This window comes from Mixophyes fleayi, chromosome 5 (assembly GCF_038048845.1).
Source record: "Mixophyes fleayi isolate aMixFle1 chromosome 5, aMixFle1.hap1, whole genome shotgun sequence".
NCBI lineage: Eukaryota > Metazoa > Chordata > Amphibia > Anura > Limnodynastidae > Mixophyes > Mixophyes fleayi.
The window spans coordinates 217,865,349-217,880,962 of NC_134406.1; the positions used below are offsets into that span (position 1 = coordinate 217,865,349).

Genomic DNA, 15,614 nt, shown 5'->3' on the forward strand with positions numbered 1-15,614 from the left:
CTCTTCCGGCAAGTTTATAAAGTCCATAGACAACCTTCTTAACCTCTCTAGGCTATTCTACAACATTTGGGGGCTCCATCAAAATTTTGCCCACAAGTCTTTAGCTACGCACCTGCATGTAAGATGCTATGAGATTCAGATAACACTAGACCAAATATTGTTAGAATGCAGTGGAGATCCATCAGACCCTTTCTTTCCTCACCCAAAAGCGTCTCAGAAATAAAAATAAAATAAAATCCATGGCTAGATGAGTCTGTGTTTATCTCCATCCTGTCCAATGACGTTTGACATAAGTCAAGATTTTCTTTTCATCATAACCTATGGGATAGGATGGAGGGGAACACAAAACTGCTTCTCCCACATAACATACCTTTATTTTATATATACAGTGTGACATTCATAAAAGCTGCTAGCTGTTATTCAATATTTTTATTATATTTTTGTTTATAATTTTTTATATGTGGTCCTTTAATGCAGTAATAGAACAAGACAAACCTTTAAATTAAAATGTATTATACGTTTGAAAACACAATCAAAAACATTTACAGATTTTGAAGAATAATGTTTATATATAGACTAATATTAACGCTACAATATTTTGAAATACACTTTTTTTTTTTAATAAATCAGATGTTGGTCATATATTGGTAACTTGCGCAGAGGAAAGCAGCAACTGTCACTTGGTGCGAACTGTGACAGGATAGCTACAATTCAACATGAGTTCCTCCATTCACTGGGGTTCTGGCATGAGCAGTCCCGTTCTGACCGAGATGATTATGTCATTATAATGTGGGACAGGATCCAGTCTGGTGAGAGCTCCTATTTCTCATTCTATCAGCCATCTCTCTATATAGGGTTATGCAAAGTGTGGCACTACCTCTGCTGTGGAACTCTATGCTCTGGAGAGCCACAGGATGCCTTTATCTGATGTCATATGTTGGAAAAGAAAGTGTTAATCCTAAAATGTATATATTACTCTGTTTGTAATGTAGTATATATTTATTATCCTATTATACATTTGTTATACAACAAGCAAATTTTGGTATACGTAGGTAAAATAACGTCTGCAATATGGTTCTAGTGTTACAACTGCAGCACAAACATCTCTAGGCTGCTATACATAGGAGCAAAACAATAACATTTATAAAGTTTACACTGATAAATACATTGTATTTGCCGATAATGAAAATCATCTGCAACTGTAGAGGGCTGGGGCAATTATAGGTGCACAGAATCTCCTCGCTAGATCAGATTAACTGTTTACCGTTGCACTGCTAAGTCTGTCTCTGCACAATTATTTACACTGGCTTCATTTTGCACACCAGTGTGGATTACAGACTTTCCCAGAACAGTCATTTGTACATAGAATATTAATATTTTGGTGCAAGGCAAAGTTGGACCCCCCTGTCAAAATTCTTCTCTTACCCATGCAAATTATACCCTTTTATGTTTTGTATCATTTTTCAATTACTATTTGTAAGAGCAACTGTAAAAACCACTTAGAGATTTACGGTAATGACTGCGATGCAGCTACAGGAGTTTCAATGGTGCTGGACACATACATATTGTTTTTTATTTTTTTGAGGTTTACTTTTTTCATTTGCAGCTTTTCCTAATTTTTAGTGTTTTTTTGTTCTTCATTTTGATTTGAATCTGAGGGGGAACAATGAAAGCTATGACAAAAAATAGCATTAAGAAGGAAAAAGCCAAGAACACAAACTACAGAAAACATTTGTATTCATGCCCCAAAAGCAATATCATTATAATTTATTAATAGAGCGCCACCCATTCATCAGCGCTGTACAGAGAATATTTGTCATTCACATCAGTCCCTGCCCCATTGGAATTCAAAAAGCAAAATGGTTATCTGCAATTCCTAAATGTAGGAGTTGTACTGATGCTAATATAGCGAATCAGGCAGAAATTAGTCTTAAGCAGCCTTTTAGAGTTTATTTCTAAACTTTGATCCACAGATCAGTAAAAAACAGTTGCGCTTAAAACAAACAATAAGACATAAACATTGCGCTAAGGACAAACTGTCATATGCAATACATGTCACAACGATGTAAATAATTGATACGAAGAATGTTTAAATGTGTCCTTCTTTCTTTCAAAAGAAAAGACCAAGTGACCAGAAACACAAACCAAAAATTCAGTACTTGTTGTAAATAGTATTCTTTAAATTCCAGTCCTTTGTGCTGTATAACTTTCAATATGATTTGAGGCTGTATTTCAATAAAAGCAATAAGTGATCAAAGGATATTAGGCCTAAGGCCTAAGAGTATCCTCCCCAGGATTTCGTATGTAAAAATATGCATATTGCATAGCCCATGATACGTCATATGAAAACACATTTTAAAACCTGACAAATTCAATCGACTATCAAGATGGCAGATAAACCAAAATGATTTACACTTAATTTTAGTGCTCAAGAGCAGTGTCCTTTTACTGTACACAAAGCAAGCATTGCAAATATAATTTAATTAATGGCAAGGTGAGTTATTTGGGATGTATGGTTCATTTTAATTAATGACAAATTAAGTTAACTGAGATGTACAATTCCTTGTTTCCTGATGAATGTATGAACATTGACAGTCTACTATGAGTTGGTATTAAACAAATGACAATGTCTTGCTTTACACAGGGACGCAAAACAATTTTAATACATACAATGACACACGGTCCACTGCTCTAAATGTACCCTATGACTACACGTCTGTTATGCACTATGGTAAGACTGCCTTCCAGATTGGTAGTGATCCAACTATTATAACTCGGATACCAGCTTTCAGTGATGTAATTGGACAAAGGATGGATTTCAGCGACTATGACCTTGAAAAGCTGAACCGGCTGTACAACTGCTGTAAGTATTTAGCCTATCTGTATATGCATTTAGAACACCAGTAAAACTGGGGGACTATAGAACTCACCTCCTGAACCCAGCTTAAAAAGCACAAAGGGTAGTAATCCATCAATGTTTATTTATTAGATCACAGTTGTAACGGTGTGGGTCAATGTGACATTAAATTTACTTCTCTATGAGACTATTAGCAAACCTATTGCATACTACCAAAAAAATGAAAACTCTGTGTAATATATACTGTATGTTTTCTACAACTCCCATGTGTCCTGATTTTTGCAGGACAGTTCCCATTTTCTGTCCTTGGAAATGTTTAATAAGAATTATCTTATTTGCCCACAATTCAGATATTCCTGATGTATAAACTTTGAGCGACTATGTTGACTAATACCATTAATTATATCTAAGATCTCGTTGGTGAAGAATGAGGTCTCTCAAAGTGCTCAGTACTGTATAACAACATATTCTGAGGAGCAGCAAATTCTGACTGATTGAATTGAAAAAAAATTGCTTTTTATTTAAATTCATTTATTATCTGTTTCTATCTTATTGGTGGATCTAGCAGTGATTATGCTGTCAATATGTGTCAGCCTTTGACAATTATATTTTACATATATTTCAATTACTACCTTTGGTAACAGAATTACTACGCACATCCCGGCTGTGTATGCATGAAATCAATTAAATATTTTCAGCCTTGACAGGTCCTGAAAACATTTAGATATGAATTTATAGGCATTGTAACATGAAATATAGAACATTGGGCTAACAATGTTTTCATTAACTGTTAGATGATATTTTTATAATGGCTATGACACAGATCTGACTTTTATGTCCCTGTTTAGCTAACTTCATCAGCTTCATGGACTCGTGTGATTTTGAGTACAACAACATTTGTGGAATGATACAAGGTACAGGAGATAATGCAGATTGGGAGCATGTTCTCCAGATACCTACTGGACCCAGTAATGATCACACTAACTTGGGGAATTGCAAAGGTAAGCAACTCCACGCAGGGAACTCAATTAGCCATGATGTTCCGAGGAACATCGCGATTTTACTGTTACTATGGTAAAATATCCGCTCAATTTTCCCGCACCTCTATGGCATGAGAACAGATCAGCAAAGATTTCTGTCAAAATCTCCTGGCCCCAATGTTCTGAGGAACATCGCGACTAATTGAATCCCTCACCCCCTTATGTCTATTAACATAAGGGGGGGTTGAGCTTGAGGTTTTGTATTTAAAATTCCTGTTTTTAAGTTATTTATATGGCCAAGGTTTAAAGAAATGCAATATATTTTCTCTAAGAAGAATGTATATCAACCTTCTGCAATAACCAAATTAGAGAAGTTATTTATTAATTACGGGAAGAAATAAACTGCTCGTCTGGAAACATTATAATAGTTTTTGCTATTTTTAACTAGCAGAGCAGAGGGAAGAGCATGAGAAATTTTCATCAAAATTAACATAGTAAAATATCAATTCATTGAATAGGAGGATATAAAAAAAATCCTCAATTGATGCAAAGTAACAATGTATTAGCTATGCAACAATCGTGTACAAATACATATTGGTTAACATGTGACCACTGAACATTATTGACAAGGTTAGAAATATAGCATAAAAATGATTTAGATTGACATTGCACAGTGAGAAATGACCTGTTCCACCATGTAACTTGATTCATGTAAAATGTTACAGTAAAGTCTCACCATTACATCTTTTTTACTTATATTTGCATTTTTATTTATTTATTTTAAGTTTAACTTAGTTGCCTTCAATGAATGTATCACATTTCTCTGTAATACTATACAATATCTTGTGATGGCACAGCTGAATCAGGCCTTGATAAATTAGTTCTCTTATTCGTTTTCTTACAATTCCATCTGTTTCACAGATAGCGGCTTTTTTATGCACTTCAGCACCAGAACACTGAATACTGGGAACACAGCATTACTTGAAAGCAGACTTTTCTACCCAAAGAGAGGATATCAGTGCCTAGAATTCTTTTATTACCATAATGGACATGAAAGTGACCAGCTAAACATCTTGATCAGAGAATACACAGAGACCTTCCCAAATGGCACTCTGAGATCGATCGAAACCGTCAAAGGTGACAAATTTTAATTACTGCCGAAATACATATACTTAACAGTAGCATAGTATTTTTTCCTGCAAGAGACACACACAGTACATGGGTTCCCGTACTGATTTTTACTTTAACTGACCTATTGACATCCACAGGACTTTTTGTAGCAAGTCCATGGTGGCATAATTACGTGGTCACCAGGCTTTTCTCTTAAGCTACCACCATTATCAATGTGTCTCTTCGGACTGTTCGAGAGACATCTCGCTGAATTGAATGTTCCCCATTATAGTGATGTGAGGCTTCTGCTGTCTAACTCGTACAGTTTCTATATGAAATTAAGTTCATATATCCTATTTGGTTTATTTTCATGTTTTATATGAATCAGTTGCTTATAATTATAGACAACATTGCTGCAAGACACACTTCAGAGACTTTTATAAAATGGTTCACCGCTAAGTGGTGCTTTGTAACTAATATCAAACAGAAGGGTCATTTAATTTTTTAAACTGTACTAGAAAATGACAGTTACAGCTGTAGTATAGGTAATAACACCATTTTCTAATGCACTCAGTTTCATAAATGTGCTCTAGGGGGTAAAAGTATCACAGCAAATTTCCGTCGAGTTGGAAAAGTGGAGATGTTGTCTATAGCAACCAATCAGATTCTAGTTATCATTTATTTAGTACATTCTACAAAATTATAACTAGAATCTGATTGGTTGCTATAGACAACATCTCCACTTTTCAAATCTGCAGCTTGATACAATTACCCCTAGGACTTGTTTATTGTCACGTGTTAATTAAAACTCTTTGTGACATATTTTAATGCAAGATAGCTCAAATAACTGAGTTTATGAGCCAAGGTGATAGCTGCATATAAGTGCCACATTAAATCAACCTACAAAACAAACCACTACAAATAACATACAATTTGAATAGCTACTTTAATAAAAAAAATTAAAAAAAATCAGTCAAGAGCTAGTTGCCAAATTATTATGAACTCTAAGTGGTGCTTGAGTTTAATAATGAAGTGTCAGTTTAACAAATCACACTCTCAAATTAATACAGTTTTTGCATGAACAATACCCCCCTCCCCCAGTTCATGTTTGCCATGTCTAAATGAGGTCCACGATTATGTTAAGTATCAATAAAAATACAACTTTAAGTAGACTTGAAAATAATTATATTTTAATCAAGTACACTATATGTAGCTAATTTTAGCTAAATAATTCTTAATGTTATTATGATTACTAATGCTGCCTTAAGCTGGGTACACACTACAGAAATTTCGACCAACTTTTTATGCCGAGAGATTTTACATGCGATCGATGGTCCGATCGCTCGGTCCATGTACTGCATACACACTAGCCTTGTTTAGGACGATAAAGAGAAGAGTGGACGTCCCTTTAGCAACTTTTTACAGCCATGTTGTCGTGAGCAATGACTAATTTCGTACTCACTGTTGTGGATCGGTCGGAAGTTTATACACACTACACAACGGAAACGAGATTGGAACGAAAATATTTAAACGGTACGACCAACCAAATGAGGCGACAATCGTCCATTTGGGGAGACTTTCGACCATCGTGTCACTGCACACACTGACCCGACTTTTGAACGAGCGGTCGTATGTCGGCTGATTAGCCAATTATTGGATGAAAACTGTGTAGTGTGTACCCAGCTTTACAGTGCAGGCATGGAAAGTTCTAAACATTGTTTGATCTACATCTAAATAAATCAGACAGCATAATTTATAACAGATTCTCACCAGGAAGCAAATATATAATTGCTTAATGCTTGACACAGGTTAATGATTTATATGAGCATTCAAATACTGTTTATGTCTCTAGTTTTACTCATGACAAGTGTAATGTCATGATATCTCACACTCAATTATCAATCCAGTTTTGCCACCAGCAAGATTTGTTGAACTGACACTTTAAAAGGAAATCTTCGGTTACTCCCTGACTTATCTCACAATGCACTCACAATTTAATTAGCTATTGTAAATCAAACAATTCCTTATATCTGTTTATGTAGTGTTTATAGCTAAGTGAACTTATCTAGCACAAAGACAGAATGTTCTAATATTATAAAATGGATTGTAATGTGATCAAGTCACAATGCTTAATGTATATTAAAAAAGTATAACAAATAACAGAGCATATGATTGCAAAACAGTTCTTACAAATAAACTGAAATAAAAACAGAAAACAGCACACTCACATATGATCATGTACTCTGCAGCAGGAAATGCCAAGTGGAGCTTCTTAGTAGTAGACTGATCCCCAGAAATATGACAATGTTTTACAGTTTTTCATGATTTTTAAGAACACTCTCGTTCCCCTGTTTGCTCCCCCTCCTGGTGACCTCACTGGAGAGGTGAGCTAGAAAGTCTAAATGAGTTTATGACCTGGTGGGGTACTCTTTTGTTTCAAACATATTTTAGTCAGGAATTCTTAAACGTAAGATATTTCTCAAGAATAGAAATAAAATATTACTTTCAGTCAACAGAATTGAAGTTTCTGTTTATGTAGGGCTTTGTATGTCAATAAGCCAACATTTATTCAGATATACAATCTTACAGGCAGCCAGTGAAGGGAATGGAGAACAGGTGTTATATGGCAAGAACGGGACTGATTAGTTAACAGGGGGTTTTTTTTTTGGGTTTTTAAAAAAAAAATAAAAAAAAAATAAAAAAAACACACTTCAAAACCCTTGTCACTGTTAGTGAGAAAATAACTAATTAAGTGTGAGCAGCTGCCAAATCTGAAGACTGTGTGACCTCCACATAAAAATGCCAAAGGGTAAGGGAGAAATTGGCGGCTCTTGCACTCAATAATTGGTAACTATCGTTGAATCTAATAGCAATAACAATTTATTTCAAACCATGCATGGATAAAATATATTTTAAATGTACAAAACTAACTGTTAATTAACAAAAGCACAGATATATTGTTCATTGTGAACATACATATACAGGCTTTTAGTGAATATCGAAACCAAGTTGTTAGCGGTTAATATGACTGTCAGGCATTTCACAGATGTAATACGGGATCTCATAGCATGAAGTTAATGTCTGTCTGTGATTCTGAACAATGGCAGACATTGAATATGTAAACATTTTCAGCATCAAGCAAAGGGCTCAATATTTTCTTAAGTCTCCAAATAAATGTTCCTCCAGATATCAGTCTGTGATTAGGAAGAAACATCTCTCATTTATACATCAGTTGACCTTTGGAATTTTCTATTGCAGAGATTGAACACATGAGTCAAATACTTCAGTCTGAGTTTTATAGCTTAACTCATGAAGAAATTGTGGCATCTCCTGCAGATTTTATCACTCTTGTTAATTTATTTCACTTTACCAATTACATTTATCTGGTCTACGTTCTTGAGAGGGCTCCACAATGGTATTTCTAGATTTTTAAAGGTAAACTTTTAATTAACACTGGCAGGGTGTAAGGTTTAGGTAAATCAATGACTAAATGGCCAACTCCAGCAAATACAAATATATTTAAAATTAAAACCTATCAAGGATAATGATTGTAATTTTTAATATATTTTTTTCTATTCATAACATGCTTTTCCAGGCCAACCAGCAGACTACTGGCAATTGTACCATGTATCTCTATCTGTAACCTACAAGTTTCGTGTAGTCTTTCAAGGAGTTAAAGGCAGTGGATCCTCCAACGGAGGATTTTCAGTGGATGACATCAATTTATCAGAAGCAAAGTGCCCACACCATGTGTGGCACATCAGAAACTTTACTAACCAGCTCAATAGTGGCACTAGGAGGCTTTACAGTCCACCGTATTATTCCAAAGATGGGTATGCTGTTCAAGTACAACTTACAGCCGGTGATACTGAAGAGAAGATCTATGACATGGGAATATATTTCCATATAATCTCTGGAGAGAATGACAACAGCCTGCAATGGCCCTGTTCTCTCAGACAGGCGACAATGGTACTCATGGACCAAAACCCAGATATTCGGAAGCGCATGTCAAATCTGAGGAGCATTACAACAGATCCCTTTCGCTTGACAAGTAAGTTGTGTTATAGAAAAGGTTAGAGATTTACTAAAGTCTGCTAAATTTACACATTTTACAGATGTTCTGATTTAGTTTTGTAGAATGGGGGCTGATATATTGATGTTTCTAAAGGGGAGCTGTAATGTGCTATATACTCTGAATGCAAAGACAACCTAATATTATATAAATGTTTTTCGGAGGTCCCAAAGATCTACACCTGTAACAAGACACATTTTGCAGCTTCTAGTTGAAGGTTGTGTCTCCCTTAAAAACAGTCATGTTGTATTTTAAAAAACAATTAAAAGTAAAAGTTTAATGTAATAAAGTAATGGTCCTAAAGTGGACGTCAGTTAGACTTTGATGTTACCTTTTTACCTTTCTCCTAATGTGCATTTTCTGGGATATCAGTCAACCCACAAACGTGCAGATCGATTTTATAGGTTGCTTCCAAAAATCGTCAAGTGAACATGAACCGTTAAATGAGCTAGCTGGACAATTAGGCAAACTTACGTACATGAGGAACTATTGCGGATCATCACTTTTTTCAGTTCATAAATGAGTGTTTTTTGAGGTGGGAAGAACTTCCACAGAACTATAGCAGAGTTCAGTAAGCAATGATTTTCCAGGTAACACAAGTCATTATGACATTTAAGACAGATAATATTTTATTTATATTTTTGGAGGGTTAGTTACAGTTTAGAGGAAATCAAAGACACTATACAACATGCAATATTAATAGAGATGTTGTCAAACCATAAGTAACATCCTTATTAATACTATTGAGTTAATTATCCAAGACTATAAAAATATTATCTAAATCATGATAACACTTATGTGCATTCAAATCAACCTGTGTCCTTTTGAATCATAACATTTACAATATATAAGTAATTATCTGAAAGCGATAGGAGTGTCCTTGGCTATGCCTACCTCAAGCACACGTCAATTCACTGAGCGTCACTTACAAAGCAAACAACCGCAGCGGCACGGCACAAAATCATGTTTGGGTTTCAGTTTGCACCGGTGTGCCTAGGTGGAGTGAGGAAGTTCCTTGCCAAGTATGGAGTAGGTGAAACTGTGTGCCAGGCTTGGGGAGCAGCACAAAAAAAATATTTGATTTTGTGGTGTGAGATTATTAAAATGAGACAAAGGGGTGGAGTAGGCACATTGTTACGGGTGTTTCTTGCTGTCCAGAGGGGCGCACGGACAGTTTTTTACTCCCCAAAACCACTTGAATTGTGCACCAACTCATAGCTGGCAGAGGTTGCCTCTCAACCAGTACTTTTACTGGGATGAATTTCACACCTACCAGAGAAGAATCATTTCTGGCACAAAAAAAAAAAAAGTTTTAAACACTCAAAAGTGATAAGTATAATAAAGACAGTCCCATTGTCCTCTCACTCTCAAGAATAATTGTAGCCATAATGTAGGTTAAACCAGTATTTCAATATTGTATGTAATAAACGGAAGTTTAATGTAAAGAATGCACCATCCAACAACCAGCATGTGTGTAGCTGTATACTGGGTATGACAGACACCATTGTACCTGGTTGCTGGGCAGCTATACAGTTCATGGCAACACCCATGGTGAGACAAGAGGAGAAAACTCCCCATCCGTTCCAATCATGTTTATAATATAACCCAATCAGAAAGGCCAGGGAGCATCCACTGCCAGTGTCTTGATTCTTAAACATTGCCATGAACTGTGCATCTGCAGGTCATGTGGCCCAAGATACTTTACATTGTACAGGTTTGGGAGGGAAGTTGTCCCCCTGCCTTAGGTGTAACTAATTTATATGCTATTCAATTTAAAAAAAAGCTGGTGTGCCCACAATTGCAGACAGCATTGTTGCTGATGAACTCTCCGTCTAGAAACTTTCCAGAGGAGAATCATTTACAGCATTGTTGGAGTCATCAGGGGAACTCACCAGATTGTAGTAAAGCCAGATAGAAGTCAAGTAGAACTTTATACTTTCCATTTTCTTCATGAACACCAACCAAACTAAAAATTTATGACCCTGTCTTTATTCCAAAGTGTAAAACGATTTAAGCCAAGTTCCATATTATGCACTGAAATTTCTAGCAAACTTCTTTGTTTATTCTAGGTGACAACAACAATTATTTCTGGGATAAACCCGCTATAGTTGGAAACGCTGCTACCTTCCCTAATGGAACACAGTTTTTACGTGGACCAGGACTTGGAACCTCTGCATACATCACCCATGACAGAACTAACAGCAGAGATTTTCTCAAAGGGGGTGATGCATTCCTTCTTTTATCAGTGGATGGTAAGTGACGTAATTATAGTACATTGCAAATGACACAATAACACCGGAGAAATGTGATAAAGTACTATATGTGTTACGTTAAAAACCAAACTAATTGCTAATTTTCCCTGGAGTTAACCAAGGTTAATTAAGGCCTGTACAATATCCAGTCTTCTTGTATGTAAAAAGCACAAAAGTAATACTATGTTACAGAAGGGAGTAGCTCAGTGGTCAAAGTATTTCTGTTACATTGATCTGACAGATATATCTTAGTAAGTGTAAAACATGATATCAATGTACAGTTTTTAACATAAACACACCATTCTAGAGAAACTCAGCAACAAAAGTTTGCCCTCCTGCTACGTCTGGTGCCTCTAGCCATTCATAATGTAAATTAGATGATGGGTGAGCCATCCTATTGGTTAAAGGATATATTACACTTTAATACTGGCACAGGCTCAGTGGGAAGTTTTACAGGCTTTTCATGGATATGTAATATCTACCCAGCATTTCAGAAGAGAAATGGCTACCATCAGATACTACAGTTTTTTTTTGTATATATGGCAAGCTGACATTATATATAAGCAATAACAAGAAATTATGTCAATATGATATCTATGCAGGGTACAAAGTGCCCTTGAATGTAAGGCAGACAGGAATCTGGCCTCCTATTCAACATGCTACTAAAAGATTCATGTCAAATGGATGTAATAGAACCTGCTGTACTAATTACTATTCAATCCAATTTGCATTGAATCTATTGCGAGAGGGAGAGAGATTTTTCACAGTTAGACCTAAAAACGTTTTTTCCCCCACTGTTGCCCAGCACAGCTATGCCACAAAGGGGTTAACGTAAGGATTCATAGATATATTGTCAAAAAACATTGAATTATTCCATACCTTTACAATTTTACTTTTGGTTTGCAATATGCTAATCTAGTAGGTAGACTTCTCAAAAGGGAACAACTTATCTTGGAAACCTAAGGAATCTGACAACTCCTCCTTCTGTCCTTGGTTTTACGCTGAATGTTCATTGTCATATCATTGCTTCTATGAAATAACCTCAGCGGAGCTTCTGAAATCAATTGGATTGTACAAACTGTGTTGTACTTTGGTCTGACTAGCAGTCAGCACAAAACAACTTAGGTTACATATTGGTAATCCTGTTAGTGAATATATTTGCCACTATGCAACTGTTTAAACTGGAAAATGTTTATACGTTGAATCACAGTTAAGTATAGTACATGTCAATGGGCATGATATAGTGCTGAAAGATTGCAACCCGCATTACATGTGTAAATTATTTGAAGGCAAAAGTTAATGGATCTATTAAATGAACTCAATGCACAATATACAAAGAACTGACATTTACATGTCATAAGATAGGGTGACAGAATGGACTGCCTATGCCCCCATGTCTGTTGTTGCTGGGAACCGGCTGGGCTTACTTTGCCACCGTTCCCTTTCATTATCCCAATTGCGACCTCTTGCCGCAGTAAGAGGGGCTTATATGAGCTGCCACCACTGGACACCTTACCGGCATCCAGTACCGGATTTCTTCTGGGTAAATGACGCTGCTAGCGTATCTCGTTGCTAGTGTACCTGGGCTGGTACTCCTGACCTCTTACTATGGATCAGAAATGCTGTGGATGGATCCCCCCCATGCCTATCACACTGACCAGGGCTGCTGGGTTAGCGGGCAGAGCGGTGGTACTGGAAAAGCTTGGGTCCAAACCTCAGACAGCCGGTGAACGGATTACATTTAATCTGTAGATCACAGGAATACAGCAATATTGAAGATGTTTTCAAGCAGGTCTTGAAGCAAGATGCTTATTTGCTCTCACTGATTAGAGGTATCAGTGATCAAGTCAGCTGTTGAAATCAGAAGAACACATTACATGCTCACACAGCTCACACAGCTTTTATACAGTTCAGAAATAGTCTATTTTTAGTATCAGGATGTACCCTGCTTCCCAAAACATAGATTTACATGCATTTCAAGGCTAACAAAATTTACACTTATCTATGAAATTCACTCTGGGCAAAAGGCCACAAAGTAACGACCCCCTGCTGGGCCTTCGGCCAGAGCAGGCATAACACTTAATCACAAAACTTCGTTAACACTTACTGCTATCAGACTCCCTTGCACATATGCCTAATTGGAGGTTTCCACTAGCAACCTTACAAATCCTAAACAGTGACACTAAATACTAAATACATCCCAATACACACAAGACCTCCATCCAAAAAGGCCTATTGTATCAGATATATGCATCAGAAATAAGGTATATCCTTTAGTAAGGTGAAAACAGGAAAAAAACAGTTTCTACCCTGGTCTCAGAAATAACGATTTCCTATCTCAGAATATATACAATACAAAAAATAAGTGCATTGGCAATTGTATAAGTGTGCGCCCTGCGCTATTTCCCTTAAATAAATTGATACCATAAGTTATTTATGAGTGATCCAGTCACAGATAGGTTAAATTTTTTTTTTCATTTGGTGCTTTTAAAACCTATAGTTGGTAAGCTATATAAAAAGTATTGTTAATATATGACTTACAAATATAATTTAGATACCAATATAATGAGTGGAAGGAGCATCGTTTTATGAAGGGTAAGTCATGTAGAAACATTGGCTCTCCATGGGGGAAAACTTGAACAAAAATAGAGCAGCAGGAAATGAAATGAATAATAGTCTACAGTTATAAAAACTGGAATAGCAGATTTTATAAATGTCCACCAAATAGCATACTGTGCTTATTATATACCAGGCATTTACAGTGATTTTCTCTGACAAGTTTAAATTCGCCTATGTATTTAAGTGCGAGTTTATTGAAACTTGTGCTCATGTGCATGCTGCCACTTGTAGTGCCACAAGTATGTACTTTAAATGGAGTCCCCATCTGGAAATATTAAGTGTTCCCACACTAGAAATTATCGCCCCACTTGTAATGAAACAGTAAGCCACTTTAATATAATAAAATAAAAAAATCCCATACATATAATCATTAAAGACATTTGGCCCACTAATATATTATTAAAGTAATTTGGCCCCATAAGAAAATAATCATTTTTGCCCCTCTAAACAATCATGATTACCCTCAAAAATAACACTTGTCTTGTGTCTCCAGTTATGTTAACATTGGCCAGATAGCTCTAACAACATGAATTTTATTTCCTGCTAAATCTCGGGCAAGTTTCTGTTTAATCTCCAGTGAGTTTGACTAAAATACGGGTGGGATAGGTGTTTTAAAAATCAACACAAATCTCCAGAGATTGGACTTTGGAATGTCAAAAATCACAGGTTAATACATATGAGGACTTTGCACATATAATCGCCGGTGATCTCTAGCGATTTGCTTCAATTTCAAATTGCTGGGAAAAAAATAAATCGCAGCTCGATACATTTACCTCCAGGCCTGACCGGTCATCGGACAAGAGGAAGCTTTGTCACAGTTGTTGCTTACCTTTTGCAAATATCTCGCTGCAGTCTCACCTATAAGCCCCACCCCTTCTAATACTCGACACCTCCTAATGAAGCCGATCAGTAATTGAAAAAATAAGCTAGATCAATGAACTTTGTTTCATTTGATAGGTAACAAACCAGGACACTATACTCTTGAAATAATCTGTATTACTGAGAATATTCTAATTATCTTTGGCTAAAAATTGTTCTATTCACTACTTCAAAATTGAGCATATCCAGATGAGCAGGAGATGAAGACTGATTAAAAAAATGTCTTCTGCTCCTAGTCAAACACTCTTTAGAAACACATCATCATTATCATTTATTTATATAGCGCCACTAATTCCGCAGCGCTGTACAGAGAACTCACTCACATCAGTCTCTGCCCCATTGGGGCTTACAGTTTAAATTCCCTAACACACACACAGACAGAGACAGAGAGACAGACAGACTAGGGTCAATTTTATTTGCAGCCAATTAACCTACCAGTATGTTTTTTGGAGTGTGGGAGGAAACCGGAGCACCCGGAGGGAACCCACGCAAACACGGGAAGAACATACAAACTCACAGATAAGGCCATTGTTTTCGGAATTGAACTCACGACCCCAGTGCTGTAAGGCAGAAGTGCTAACCTAGACTTAGGTTGAAAGGACTCTCTCTCTGTTATTTATAGGCCAAATTAATCAAGAATCCACATAACTCCATGAACAGCTATCTAAAAGCCAGCAAAAATACATTAAGGAAAAACATATGGCAAAAAAAACGAGAGCCGCAAACGGTATATAGATTTTAAAACAATTAGCTTATTAAAAAAAACAAATAAAAAAAAAAAAACACACATAGTCATAAAAAAAGAATGAATTAATAAACACTTAAAGAGCAGATTGAAACATTGC

The 15,614-nt window shown here is 36.2% G+C and overlaps 1 protein-coding gene across 1 annotated transcript in view; it reads left to right on the plus strand.

Annotated features, from left to right (window-relative positions):
• The window catches only part of MEP1B (meprin A subunit beta), a 35,425-nt gene that overhangs the window by 11,072 nt on the left and 8,739 nt on the right, over positions 1-15,614 (plus strand). Inside the window, exons 6-11 of the mRNA XM_075214414.1 lie at positions 631-809; positions 2,645-2,863; positions 3,706-3,858; positions 4,759-4,974; positions 8,543-8,998; positions 11,089-11,271. Coding sequence (XP_075070515.1) covers positions 631-809; positions 2,645-2,863; positions 3,706-3,858; positions 4,759-4,974; positions 8,543-8,998; positions 11,089-11,271 — 1,406 coding nt within the window. The remainder of the gene's footprint in view (positions 1-630; positions 810-2,644; positions 2,864-3,705; positions 3,859-4,758; positions 4,975-8,542; positions 8,999-11,088; positions 11,272-15,614) is intronic.